Source organism: Cibotium barometz, chromosome 18 (genome assembly GCF_041138505.1).
Source record: "Cibotium barometz isolate CiBa-2024 chromosome 18, ASM4113850v1, whole genome shotgun sequence".
NCBI lineage: Eukaryota > Viridiplantae > Streptophyta > Polypodiopsida > Cyatheales > Cibotiaceae > Cibotium > Cibotium barometz.
This window is the reverse complement of record NC_141063.1, coordinates 17,492,191-17,504,458: the sequence shown is the minus strand read 5'-3', so window position 1 is coordinate 17,504,458 and position 12,268 is coordinate 17,492,191. Positions and strand designations below refer to the sequence as shown.

The window sequence follows — 12,268 nt, the reverse complement described above, 5'->3', positions numbered from 1 at the left end:
TTGTGAAACATATGCAAAACAGCACGTATGCTCTTACATAATGATTTACTTAAATTATTTGTTACCAAACTCTAGTCATGATTTAGCACTTTCAATAACAAGCTTACATAATGCACGTGCAATCGAGAGATTTTTGGGTTTATGTTGACCATTCAAAGATTGAAAAACCACTTTTTTGGAAAGTAACAAAAACCCCATTCACTATTGTCTAAAGCTATGGAGTTCCCTTCATGCATGTGGTCCTACAATTCATTTCACTCATTTTCAAAACTAGTATAGTGACTGACATCTAAGGTGTAGTGACATATAAGGTGGGGCATTTCTATATTGATTTATGATGCTCAAAATTTGTAACATTGCATTACTTTATTACATGCCTAGTTTTTTTTAGTTTGTGTTTATAAAGCATAGGGAACTTGCAATTGTTATTCAATAGGTTTGTTCAATGATCATACCATAAGAGGGGAAGGACTATTTGCTTCGCCTCCTCGAGATCCAACTACGAGCTAACAACTTGAATGAGTGTGTGTGTGGTTTCACAAAAAAAAAAATTGTGTGTGTGTGTGTGTGTAGCCTCCCAAGTTCCCAGGGCAATCAAAAAGCCTATTTGAGCTCACCACTCCGAAATCATAATAAAAAATAAGAAAATTAAAGGTTTAAAAAAATGGCAAAAGTTTTACTGTTAGAGATGAGATTTGAGGGTAGGAAAGAGCGCAATGTTTGTGGCCGACAAAAGGAAAGAAATGCTATGCTAGGTTGTCGGGGGGGCAAATGAAGGGAAATAGTAGTCGAAATAAATGAAAAAGCCGAAAGTACCTTAGAAAGAAGGCTAAGACTAAGGCGAGAGATCTGGCATTTTTTAATTTATGGTAGAAAAAAATAAGCCATTGGAGGAACGTGCCAGCTTTAGTCAAACGGCTCGACACGAATTGTCGCTCGGGGCCGGCCCCACCCCTTGTGTTTATTTGAATAGCTTTTCACGCTTCCCACCCCCCCCCCCCCCCTTCATTTTAAACTAAATCTTATTATTATAAAATCATCTTCCCTTGCCAAAAAAAAAAAAAAAAAACTTTTCACGCCTTTTGAAATTTGTCTACCATTTCAAAATGCTTACCCCCCCAAAAAAGGGCCTTCCATATTTTCTTTATGTTTTCATTTAAAAAAAAGAACCTTCCATATTTTCTTTATGTTTTCATTTAAAAAAAGGGCCTTCCATATTTTCTTTATGTTTTCACACCAAATATATTTTCTTTATGTTTTCATACTTGCAAATATTTTCTTTATGCTTCCACACCCGCAAAAAATACAAATATTTTCTTTATGCTTTCATGCTCGCAAGAATTACAAATAGTTTCTTTATATTTTCATACTCGCAAAAAATAACAATTATTTTTTCATCCTTTCCTATGTATCACCACTCTGCAAAATGCCTCTTGTTTTCTTTCCCGGCTTGATTGATTGAAATGAAGACTTCAAATATGCCTCACCTTGTCACAAGGAATGTGTTCCTTGGACTTGTTTGAAAATTTGGTTCTTGTCCATCATCGATGTGATGCATCTGTGCAAGCCTTCAATAAAAAACATTGGGAATCATTTAAATTTCCCATGAAGAGGCTTCTTCAACTCTGCCTTTATAATTCTAGGTACTTTTCGAGGAAAAAAAGCTTTTTTAAAAAAAACTTATAAGGTACTTTGCAAGTATCCTTAGCAAGAATCTCCTATTTCATCAAAAGTAGCTTTCTCAATATCCTCTTGTGGGAGTGTAAGCTACCCTCTCATTCTACAAGTATAACGAGTAAATTCAAAAGTTTAAGCAGTTATACCTTGTCCACATAGCAAGGCAATTTTTGAGGCCCTTAATGCACAAGTTTAGAATTTCAAGGCTATAAGCAAACAAGTTCCCAAGTTTTGTGTTTTCATAAACATAATCACTCCACTAGTTACAAAATGTGATGGTCTTTGATTTTTTTTGTAAGGCGCCCCTAGAAATTGTTTGAGCTTCATAGATTTGTCTTTAGGTCAAACGTCATTGGTTGTAATGCAAGCTCTCTTAGACTGCCTAAAAAAGATTATATCTTGTAAGATTTGACTTGTGAAGATGCTCATTGGATTTATTGTGGGAGGTCGACTATAGTTATTGAGATTTAGAATACATTATTTAAGGACTTTTTGGGGTGCCCATTCCATAATTATGAAGATAGGTTGCCTTTAGTGATCATAAAAAATCAAGTGTCAACTAAGATCTTACCAAGCTTACAATCAAGTAGGATCCTCAACTTCATTATCGTAAATTGTTCATCACTAAGATTTATAACACACAAAAATTTACATATGATGAATCTTTTGCTAGTCAAAAAAATGTATTCATCCCTCATAAGTTTCAATGACACTTTGGGTCTATGCACCATTAGAGACTAGAAACCTTTTAAGTCTCCAAGCATAAAGTATTATTGAACTAAAATCTTTACAAAGAATACAACTTCAACCTCTTTCTTTTAAAAAATGGGTGGTCTAAAAGTCACCATGATATGCCTCACAATCTTGATATGTAAAAGTCTTTCCATATATTAATTTGAAAAGAGAATCAACCCTAAGAAAACATATATGGACATCAATAGAATTATTATTTGTTAATCAAGGCTAGCAATTATCTATTAGACATCATAATGTTCTTAGACTAAGTTGATTAAAAGATATAAATGGATCCTTGTTAGATTTTGTTAGGTTCTTTACTCCCAAATTTTAACCCTAAAATCTAGAAAAAAACATGATTTGAGTTAATGTTCAGTTGAAGCACCTTTGGTTATTACCATTAGCAATGAGTTGTCCAAAGCAAAAGGCATGTTATATATTATACCTATACTTGTACCTTATGATGAAGAAAAAAATACACTTATCAATCCAGATTAAAATCCTCATTAATAATGTGCATTGTGTAGCAAAGCCTTTCAAAAGTATCTAAAAACTCAAAGTTTTAACAACAAATTCAAAAGAAAATATCCCTTCACATCTATTTTGCCTTGTGATTCATTCAAGAACTAAAATGAGTAGAATATATGAGTATATTGTCATGTATAAATGAAAGAGGTGTTTTATCGTGCTATGGATATATCATGCTCTCATTTATGTCTTTCAAAGAGATTCATTTTGAGATAATAACCCTCAAGGGACTTGGTACATAACATTATGCTATAGAGAAAAAAAAGATGCCTATTCAAGGGTTGAGGAAAAATATTTTCTTTACTTGAATGTACTAGAGATGAACACTCCTCCTAGTTACATTGTTGCATGGGAAAGAACTTGTAGGCCCACTTGATATACAAATAATCATTTGTACAATGATCTTGGTGGAAATATAGGGGAACTCGAGGTGATAATGGCCAATGTTTTCTACTTAGCAACCATGAGGATAAATAAAGGAAAAGATCCCCTGCATGAATTTGGCCATGTCAAATTGAATTTAAGAAATTTGTGTTTTAGCACCATGTGATGCAGCAAAATATTTTCAAAGAATACTAACCCACGATTAAGATAAACTAACAATGTTTGCCTCAGAAGATTAACCCAAGGTTAAGATAAACCAGTAATTTTCCCTTGCACTTGCAACTTGCAAATGCCAAAAAAGGTCTAATTGGTTATAACTCTCATGATGGGTTGAGACTCCTCAGCTTCCTCCTACAATGCCTATAGCTATAACTATAATAGTTGTAGCTAAAAAAAAGAATTATAATTATGACTGTATAAATATAACTATAACTATGACTATAGCTAGAACTCTAACTATTATTATAACTATAACTATGACTATAGATATAACATAACTATAACTATAACCATAATTGTAACTATAAATGTAACTATAACTATAATTGTAACTATAATTATAGCTATAACTACAGCTATAACTACTAGTGCAACCATAACTAGTTTTGTGACTATTAGCTAACTATAACTATAAATAACTTTTAGTGTAGCCATAAGTAGTATTGTGATTGTAATTATAATTATAATTATAACTATAGCTATAACTACACTTGTGAACTATGACTATAGTTGTAAATATACCTATAACAATGACTACCTTCGACTATGACTATGCCTATGGCTATGAACATAACCATAACAAATATAACTATAAATCTCTCTCTCATGTGCATACATACGTATGTGCATATGCGTGTGCATGCGTGCGCATGTGTATGAAGGTAAGTAATTCATTGCAGCTTATCAATACACAATCAGATGCTTGAATATGACATTGATATATTGTTCAAGATGTTACTTAAAGAGCCCATCCCATGAAAGTTTATCAAAATTGGATGTAAAAGATCATCACCCAAACTACTTGCATCCACCAACAAAAAAAAAAAACATGAAGCTTCTTAAGTAAGAATGCCCAAATACCCAACATTGATTTCATGATCCCCAACATGTCCATCGGATAAAGGTTATGTCCTTTGTATATGATAAACATCTTCACTTGTAGCCATGCATGCATGCATGCATGTGTGTGTGTGTGTGTGTGTGTGTGTGTGTGTGTGTTTGTGTGGTGCATGCGTGCGTGTGTGCATGTGTGTGTATGTGTCACTGTGTGTAGCACTCTAAAAATAAAAAGGCACAATGTGACTTTTCATAGGTTATTGGCATTTAAGCTCTTCAATTTAAGATGGTTGATTGCTAGACCAAGCACTTACTTGGAACGTCTTGGAGCCATTACAAGGGCTGCCACCCATTAGTAAGCTATCAAAGGGTTTTTATGTTTCTCTTTATTTAATTTCTTTTAACTCCTTTCTATTATATGCTTCATCCAAGGTTTCCTCAAACAATTTCCTTAGAGACAATAACTCTCCCTCTTGTCCACATTAAAGGATTGAAAACTAAGAAAGGCTTAGAAAGTAGAACCAAACCATCCATATCTTTGTTTCGGAATGAAGAGGTTTTCACAAAATAATTAAGGGATTATTTTAGTAGGTCAATAATGAGTAATTTCCCCTCTACACTTTGCTATGGGTTATAAATATAAAGTCCTTACCAAAGGTTTGAATGAAGTAGCTAACACTAAGACCTCTCACCAATTAAGGTTGTTTATTTTTGTTTTTTTAATTTTATGTACAAACAATCAATATCAAGTAAAGTAATCACATAATAGTATGCCTTTCATAGAAGTTTTTCTCCATAAAATAATAGAATATTAAATGGGTAATATTATTTACAAAGACCACTACATAGTTTTTTTTAAAAAAGGGGAACATAGTTTAGGAAGAGGATTAAGTAGATATTCGGTTATACAAAAATAGAAGGGTCTTTAATAATGTTTACAAAGATCCACATATGTTGTGTGTGCAATCATTTCAAAACATAACAAGGAGTTATTTGAAGCTCCACATTCAAAAGGATAACATTACCATCAAACTCTACTTCAAACATAACAAGGCATTCTTTATAACTCCACCTTCAAAAGGATAACACTGACATCAAACTCTACTTCCAAATTTCACCAAAGTAATTGTGACAACACCAAAGCAATTGTCACAAGAACCAAGAAAGTATGACATCATGCTATGATGAGTTGTGAATTCATGATGAGGCCAATTATAGGCATAGCTTCATAGTGTAAAAAATAAAATGTCATGGCAAGCTATATTTACAATTGCAAGGGTCAAAACAATAAATACAAACTTGCATCATGACACATTCTAATAGATATGGGAATTGGTGCTATTTCTTTTGTGCTACTACTAACTTTGAGATGGCCATAATTGTAGTGTAAACATATTTGGTAAACTTATCTTTTTCAAGTCCAAAAATACATGTTTGAAACTTTTTTAATTTGGATTAGTGTCATTGTCAAGCTTGAAAATGTGTGCCTCTTCATTGGCCCACGTAGTCAGGTCAAGTGTGATGCCTGGATAATGGCTTTTCTTTGCCATTAGTGGGTTCCATTTTGTTAATTTTTGTCTTTTCAAATAGCATAGTGGCAAAAATAAAATCTAACCATTTTCATTGTTTGGGTTACATGTACTTGTTTATATTCATATAATAAATCAAGCTTATTTTTTCAACCTTGTTTTATATTGTTTCTCATCAATGTGTGTTCATGTAGATAGCATACTTCCCAATAAAACTTCTAAATTTTAGAGTTTATTATTATTTTTATTTGGCTCCATTTTAGGGTTGTGTAAGTCATATTCCCCCCTAGTTCTTCACATTCCTTTTTTGAATCATACTATATTACAAGTGTTACTAAATTTTTTTAAATGACACACTTAATTCTCCCCCACTTCTCCCTCCACTTTAAAATCTTTACAGTTTTATCACATTATTTATAACGCACATTGGTTCACCCCTTCTCCTCCCCATCCCACGAAAACCACTCTTTAAATTTTTATCATATTATGCACATTGTTTGATTGTGAGACCATAGTTATTTCATTTAACCATGTGCACAATTACCACATTGTAAGCCCATTCTTTGTTTTAGTCCTCATGTTGTGTCCCAATCATGGTTTTCAAGAAGAAGAAAAATCACATCTAAAGGTGTTCTTAATCAAGGCAAGAGGCTTTTGAAGGTCTTATCTCCCTAGACATTCTAGTGATGCCCTACTAGTGCCCCTAAAGCCCCTTCTACACGATCCAAGCTAGTAATCGTACGTGATTCTCGAACCCCAGAACGGCACTTACCCCAAAATGACCATTAGATGTGTATCAAGGTCACCCCTATGGTGATATTATTATTTTCCACATCCAAGTAACTTGAGCATTGTGCATTTTGCTATCAATAAAGATAGGATTTGCAAACCGATTGCTTTTGAATTCATCGATACAAGTTGTGGCTTGCATATTACAAACTTATGGTGATAATGATAAGAGCAACTATTCTCCTAGGTATTTTTAAAAGGATCAACTTTGATCTCCTCGTGTCATGATGATAGTTAACTTTTGACATCATCCCTATAGATAGCTCATATAAGAAGTGGTGCAATCATATCTTTCATCATTTTAATAAATTTGTGGGCGATATAGACGATGAACTCACCATTTTTCAAAGACACCCAAGTATATATTGTGCACATGTGGTTAAGAAAGGACATGTCCAAAGTGTAAGAGAATATCCTTACAAAGGTGAAATCAAGAGGGAGGGGAAGGATGTCATGGTGTCAGACTAGGTGAAGGTAGCACATGGGTGTACAAAACTAGGTGGCTTTATTCCTTGCTTTAAAGATGATATGAGGTCTTGTCCTTTGTTTAGAAGGTCGAGGAGAGATCACACTCTACTATTACAAAGTGTACATGAGTAACAATGGCTATTTCTAGTGCACACACACACACATGCACGTGTGCACACCTATATGTGCATGCATGCGTGCATGTGTGCGGACACATATATATGCATGTGCACACCCATGCATGAGTGACATACACATGCATGTGTCCACGCACACACATATATACACATGTGCACACACATATATACACATATGCACACACACATATGTGTGCATGCATGCATGCATGCATGCACGTGAACACACACATACGCATGCACGCTCATGAGTACGTGCACACAAAGAAACAAGAACTTTTACATTTGGATGGTAGAGAGAGTAACTTTGAGAGAGACGGGGGCCATCAAAAAGTTCAAATTTGGAATGGAAGGGATGTTCTATGTGGGCATCCTATTACCCCCTTGTGAAACTTTAGTATACCATGTTGTGAAAAGTTCAAATTTGGAATGGAAGGGATGTTCGATGTGAGCATCCTATTACCCCCTTGTGAAACTTTAGTATACCATGTTGTGAAAAGTTAAAATTTGGAATGGAAGGGGATATGCACAGTGGTTAAAGCACTGACACACTAGGGAATGAAGTTTTTATAAACATGAATAGAACCTTCTCTTAAACAAAGATGGATAGAATAAAAGCAAGGTAAAAGAGGAGTGAATAGAAGCTTCTAGTTAACAAAGGTTTATAGAATAAAACCAAGGTAAAGGAGGAAGTGAATAGAACCTAATCTGGAACAAAGGTGGGTACCAAGGTAAAAGAGGGACCTTTGTATAGAATATGGGTTGGAATTAAATAGTTGGACATAGTGTAAATAAGATGGAGGAGGATTAGATTAATAAATAGAAGCTTCTTATAAGCATGGATGGAGGGAAATCAAAGCAAGAAATGTGAGATGTGGGTTAGGGGTTGGGGAATAAGATGGATAGAATGGGAGTCAGATAAAAAGAGGACTCTGTGGAGGAGTGACAGGCAAAGGGGGGGAGGTACAATGATAATGCATGTCATGCAAGGGGGGAGGGGGGACACAGAAATCTAGAAGGGCAAAACAAAAGGGCGATTGTCCTTGCAATATTAAATGGCAAAAGGAAAAGAGAAAAGTGGGATACGGTATTTTTCGAGGAAAATGCCAACTGGCCGTGAGAGGGAGGGAGAGATTAAAAAAGAAAAAACAATGATTTATAAAAGAAGGTCCTTTGGACTTTAGGCCGCTTAGGGCACTTAAGTCCTAAAAGTTGCAACAGTCTTAGGCGTGTGTGAAATAAGGGGGCCAAAGCACCATCTTCTGTCATTGTTGCATTGTTGGTGCTCTCCCTCTCCCTCCCTCTCTCTCTCTCTCTCTCTCTCTCACACACACACACACACACTTTCTCTTGAAGGGGCCCTTTCATAGAGCTCTCAGAGCTTCTAAACCTCTCCTCTCCCACTAATTGAAGTTCTAATAGCTTCTCCAGCAAGTCTACCATCCGAAGGTTTGTCTCTAAACCTCGTTACATTAACAGACCTTGCTTGACTCAATCAGTTGGCAAGATTAGCATTCCAAAACACCCATGAAACATCATTGTTACCGCCTTGTCTTGTGTGTACACTTTGCTTGTGACTATAAATGAACCAACCACCCACCTTTTTGAAAATTGGCCAAGGTACTCTGTAGGCTTTAATGAAGTCTAAGGCAGGGTTGCAACTGGTCATAGCCATAGCTATACAATCACATCAAATATAACCACAATTAGATGATAAAACGACGATATGTGTGCGTGTCTGTGTGAGAGAGAGAGAGAGAGTGAGAGAGAGAGAGAGAGAGGAGACAGACAGATATACATCCATTTCAGTATGTGTTGAATGACAGTAGTATTTTTTGCTGTTTCGACTTTAATTTTGTGGTCTTTTTGGGAACAATTAACGAACACGCCCACGTACTTATCTGCTAAATTAGGGTAGTAATTGATCTGTTTTATCTATGTCGTAAGCTAATCATGTTGTTAATCATCTTTTGGAGCAGAGATGACTGTTGCTGCAATGGAAAACACACATGCCCATGTGCCTCCGGGCTTCAGGTTCCATCCAACTGATGAAGAGCTAATCAATTTCTATCTGAGGAAGAAAGTGGCTCTGGACAATTTTGATCTAGACCATGTTATCCGTGAAGTGGACTTAAACAAGCTTGAACCCTGGGATTTACATGGTAAGACAATAATGATCACACACCACCTTACTTCATAATTGATTTTTAGGCCACCTAAAGATGAGAAATTATGTGTCTTTGCACACTTAGATGTTAATTTTCTAATGGGCAGGACTGGTTTTGTGCAGAGAAGTGTAAAGTTGATGCTTCACACCAGACAGAATGGTACTTCTTCAGCCACAAAGACAAGAAGTATCCCACTGGAACACGGACGAATAGGGCGACCGCCGCAGGTTTTTGGAAGGCTACTGGGAGAGATAAAGCTGTCCATTCCAGCTCCCAACGCATCGGTATGCGAAAAACGCTCGTCTTCTACAGAGGCAGAGCTCCGCATGGCCAAAAGACAGACTGGATCATGCATGAGTACCGCCTAGAAGACAAAGACTATGAATCAAAAAGCTGTGTAAGTCTTTGGAATACTTTGTTTTTTGGCTTCTGTACTTGTAGGTTAACTCTTGTGTTGATGAATGCATGCATACATACATAGCATAGCGTAGCATATCATGTACAAACATAGCATAGCATAAGAATAACAACATACAATCTTCACTTTTTTTGAACACCCCCAATGCATACATACATACATAGTTTGTCAATGCATGTATTATAAATGAATGCTTGGAGATCCTAATGCATATAGCTTTATGTAGGAAGATGAATGGTAACATATACATACATACATAGCATAGCATAGCATAGCATAGAAGTAATATTTTATGCTAATACTTTGTTAACTCCCAATGCATACATAGCCTTTTAGTGCATGCATGCATTATATATTGGTTGCTTGGAGATCCTGATGCATACAGCTTAATGCAGGAAGATGGATGGGTTGTCTGTCGTGTTTTCAAGAAGCGCAACCTACAAGAGAAGGCCAATCATAGCAATGCAAACTTGTCAGACGAAGAGACCCCGAGTGGTCCAGTTGCAAAAGCTGAAAGTGACAAAAAAACAGAAGAAGTCACCACACCGACTCTGCCTGCATTAGCTTGCAAACAAGAGATGATGGAAGAAAGCCCCCCTAGTCAGCCAAGTTTCTTTCAGCTTCCTCAATTGGAAAGCCCAAAGGTGACTCCCAACACACCCTCCATTGCCATCAGTACTGACTTCAAGCGGATTTTTACAGAGAGCTGCAAAAAAGCAGCAGAACACCCTTCATCTCTATGCTTGGAAGGTGGTCCTCCTCCTGACATCGAAGGGTGCAATGGCAAAGCTTTCTTCATGTCAGAGGATTCTCTTGCTGAGTTTATCTACAATAATGGGCAGTTCACAGATAATTGGAGCTTGTATGATAACATAGCCAGATACCATCCAGAATTTTGCAACTTTCCGGGTGACTTCTCACAAAGCCTACACTCGAGCAGGGTCCAACAGCCCTTAGAATATCCATCCAGCTGTGAAGTGGACCTCTGGAACTTTACAAGATAAAAGAATAATTTCTTAATGTATGATGGACCTCATTACAAGTATATTTTGAGTGCACGAGTGCAAAGCAGTCCTTCCAACGACAAAAGAAAATGCCATTGATTGAATATTTGCACTGGATTGTTGAAATGCATCCTGCTCTTTGGATGCATGCATAGCTTGCTCCTACAATCCTCCATAATATCTTTATACCAGGAGGAGATTCTTTGTATACAATCATAGTTTTAATATATGACATTGTCCATGAGCATGCACATGAGTAACCAACCAAAAGGATACAAAATTGCCCACTCACTTGCACCTTATATTAACATTTGCAATCGATACTCTGGGCAAGCTATTAACATTTCACTAATAACATTAAAATAAATTCTTCATGAACTCAATCCCAAGGGAAAACTCATCACCTGAATGCACGTGATGGTATTTTATATAGCTGGCTTACATATTATTAGCTTCTAATGTACTTCACTGTTGGGAAAAATCACCCCAAAAAAATTACTGTGAATGAATGCATATGTACTTGCCCCACAGGAGATTGTTCATACTGGTTGAAGCATGTAAGAACCTTTTTTTAATTACCATCTGTATGCAAATGATATCGGAGGTGAAGCTTCTAGGGTGGAGTCTTATTGTTGTGATTCACAAAAAACTCAAACAAGTGACCGTGTGCAAGCCTTTGGTATGTGACTTTGAGGAAGTAAGAGTGATGGAAAAAGGTGATCCGTATGGTGAAGCAAGGCTGGAAGCTTGTGCTACCCACATAACTATAGTATATTTGTCTGTCAGCTGCAGACATTGCATCCAAACACCATCAAGCGGAAGACATTGAGGGAAGAGTTCCAGGCAGGACATGGGGCAGACACCACAGAAAATTCCAGAACTTTTCTGAATATCACCCACCTGCGGGTAGGTATTCTCCCTCCTTTCCCCTTAGCTAACACTCTTTTGTTGACCTTCTACTAGAACCTTTATGACATTTTGGTTGTGGACCATGGGAATCCAACATGACAGATGGATCGTGATCATCAACAATGCTCAATCAATTCCTCAAGTACTCACCAAAATTTGTAACTGTTATGATTGCAAGAATGAATCATGACTGTGCAAAAGGATCTAGATCACCATTCCCTAAATTATAATAGTACTTTTTTCACATATCTTTATAATTGCTTCCTTACACATTTCTACTCATCAAGTTTGAAAAATTTCACCGTGCAGCATTCACTTGTTACCCTGTCTTTAGATTTCATTCCAGAACTCAAGTGTGTGCCATGCATACATATTATCTTTATATGAAAGGGGGTGTCCATCCTCGACTTGGTTCATCTCTTCAAAAGAGTTCATTCTGGCCTCATAGCCTTCACAGAACCTCGGT

At 36.4% G+C, this 12,268-nt stretch overlaps 1 protein-coding gene across 2 annotated transcripts; it reads left to right on the top strand.

The window, feature by feature from the left end:
• The first annotated feature begins 8,595 nt into the window (after positions 1–8,595).
• Positions 8,596–11,140, top strand: LOC147629010 (NAC domain-containing protein 105-like). 2 transcript variants are annotated; one of them, XM_086812214.1, is made up of 4 exons: positions 8,596–8,752; positions 9,283–9,465; positions 9,594–9,868; positions 10,285–11,140. In XM_086812214.1, the coding sequence occupies exons 2-4, from the start codon at positions 9,285–9,287 to the stop codon at positions 10,891–10,893; spliced, it is 1,065 nt and encodes a 354-aa protein (XP_086668340.1). In that variant the 5' UTR covers positions 8,596–8,752; positions 9,283–9,284; the 3' UTR covers positions 10,894–11,140. The 2 variants fall into 2 exon arrangements, with proteins under 2 accessions (XP_086668340.1, XP_086668339.1); XM_086812213.1 differs by lacking the exon at positions 8,596–8,752 and adding an exon at positions 8,987–9,111.
• The last annotated feature ends 1,128 nt before the right edge of the window (positions 11,141–12,268 follow it).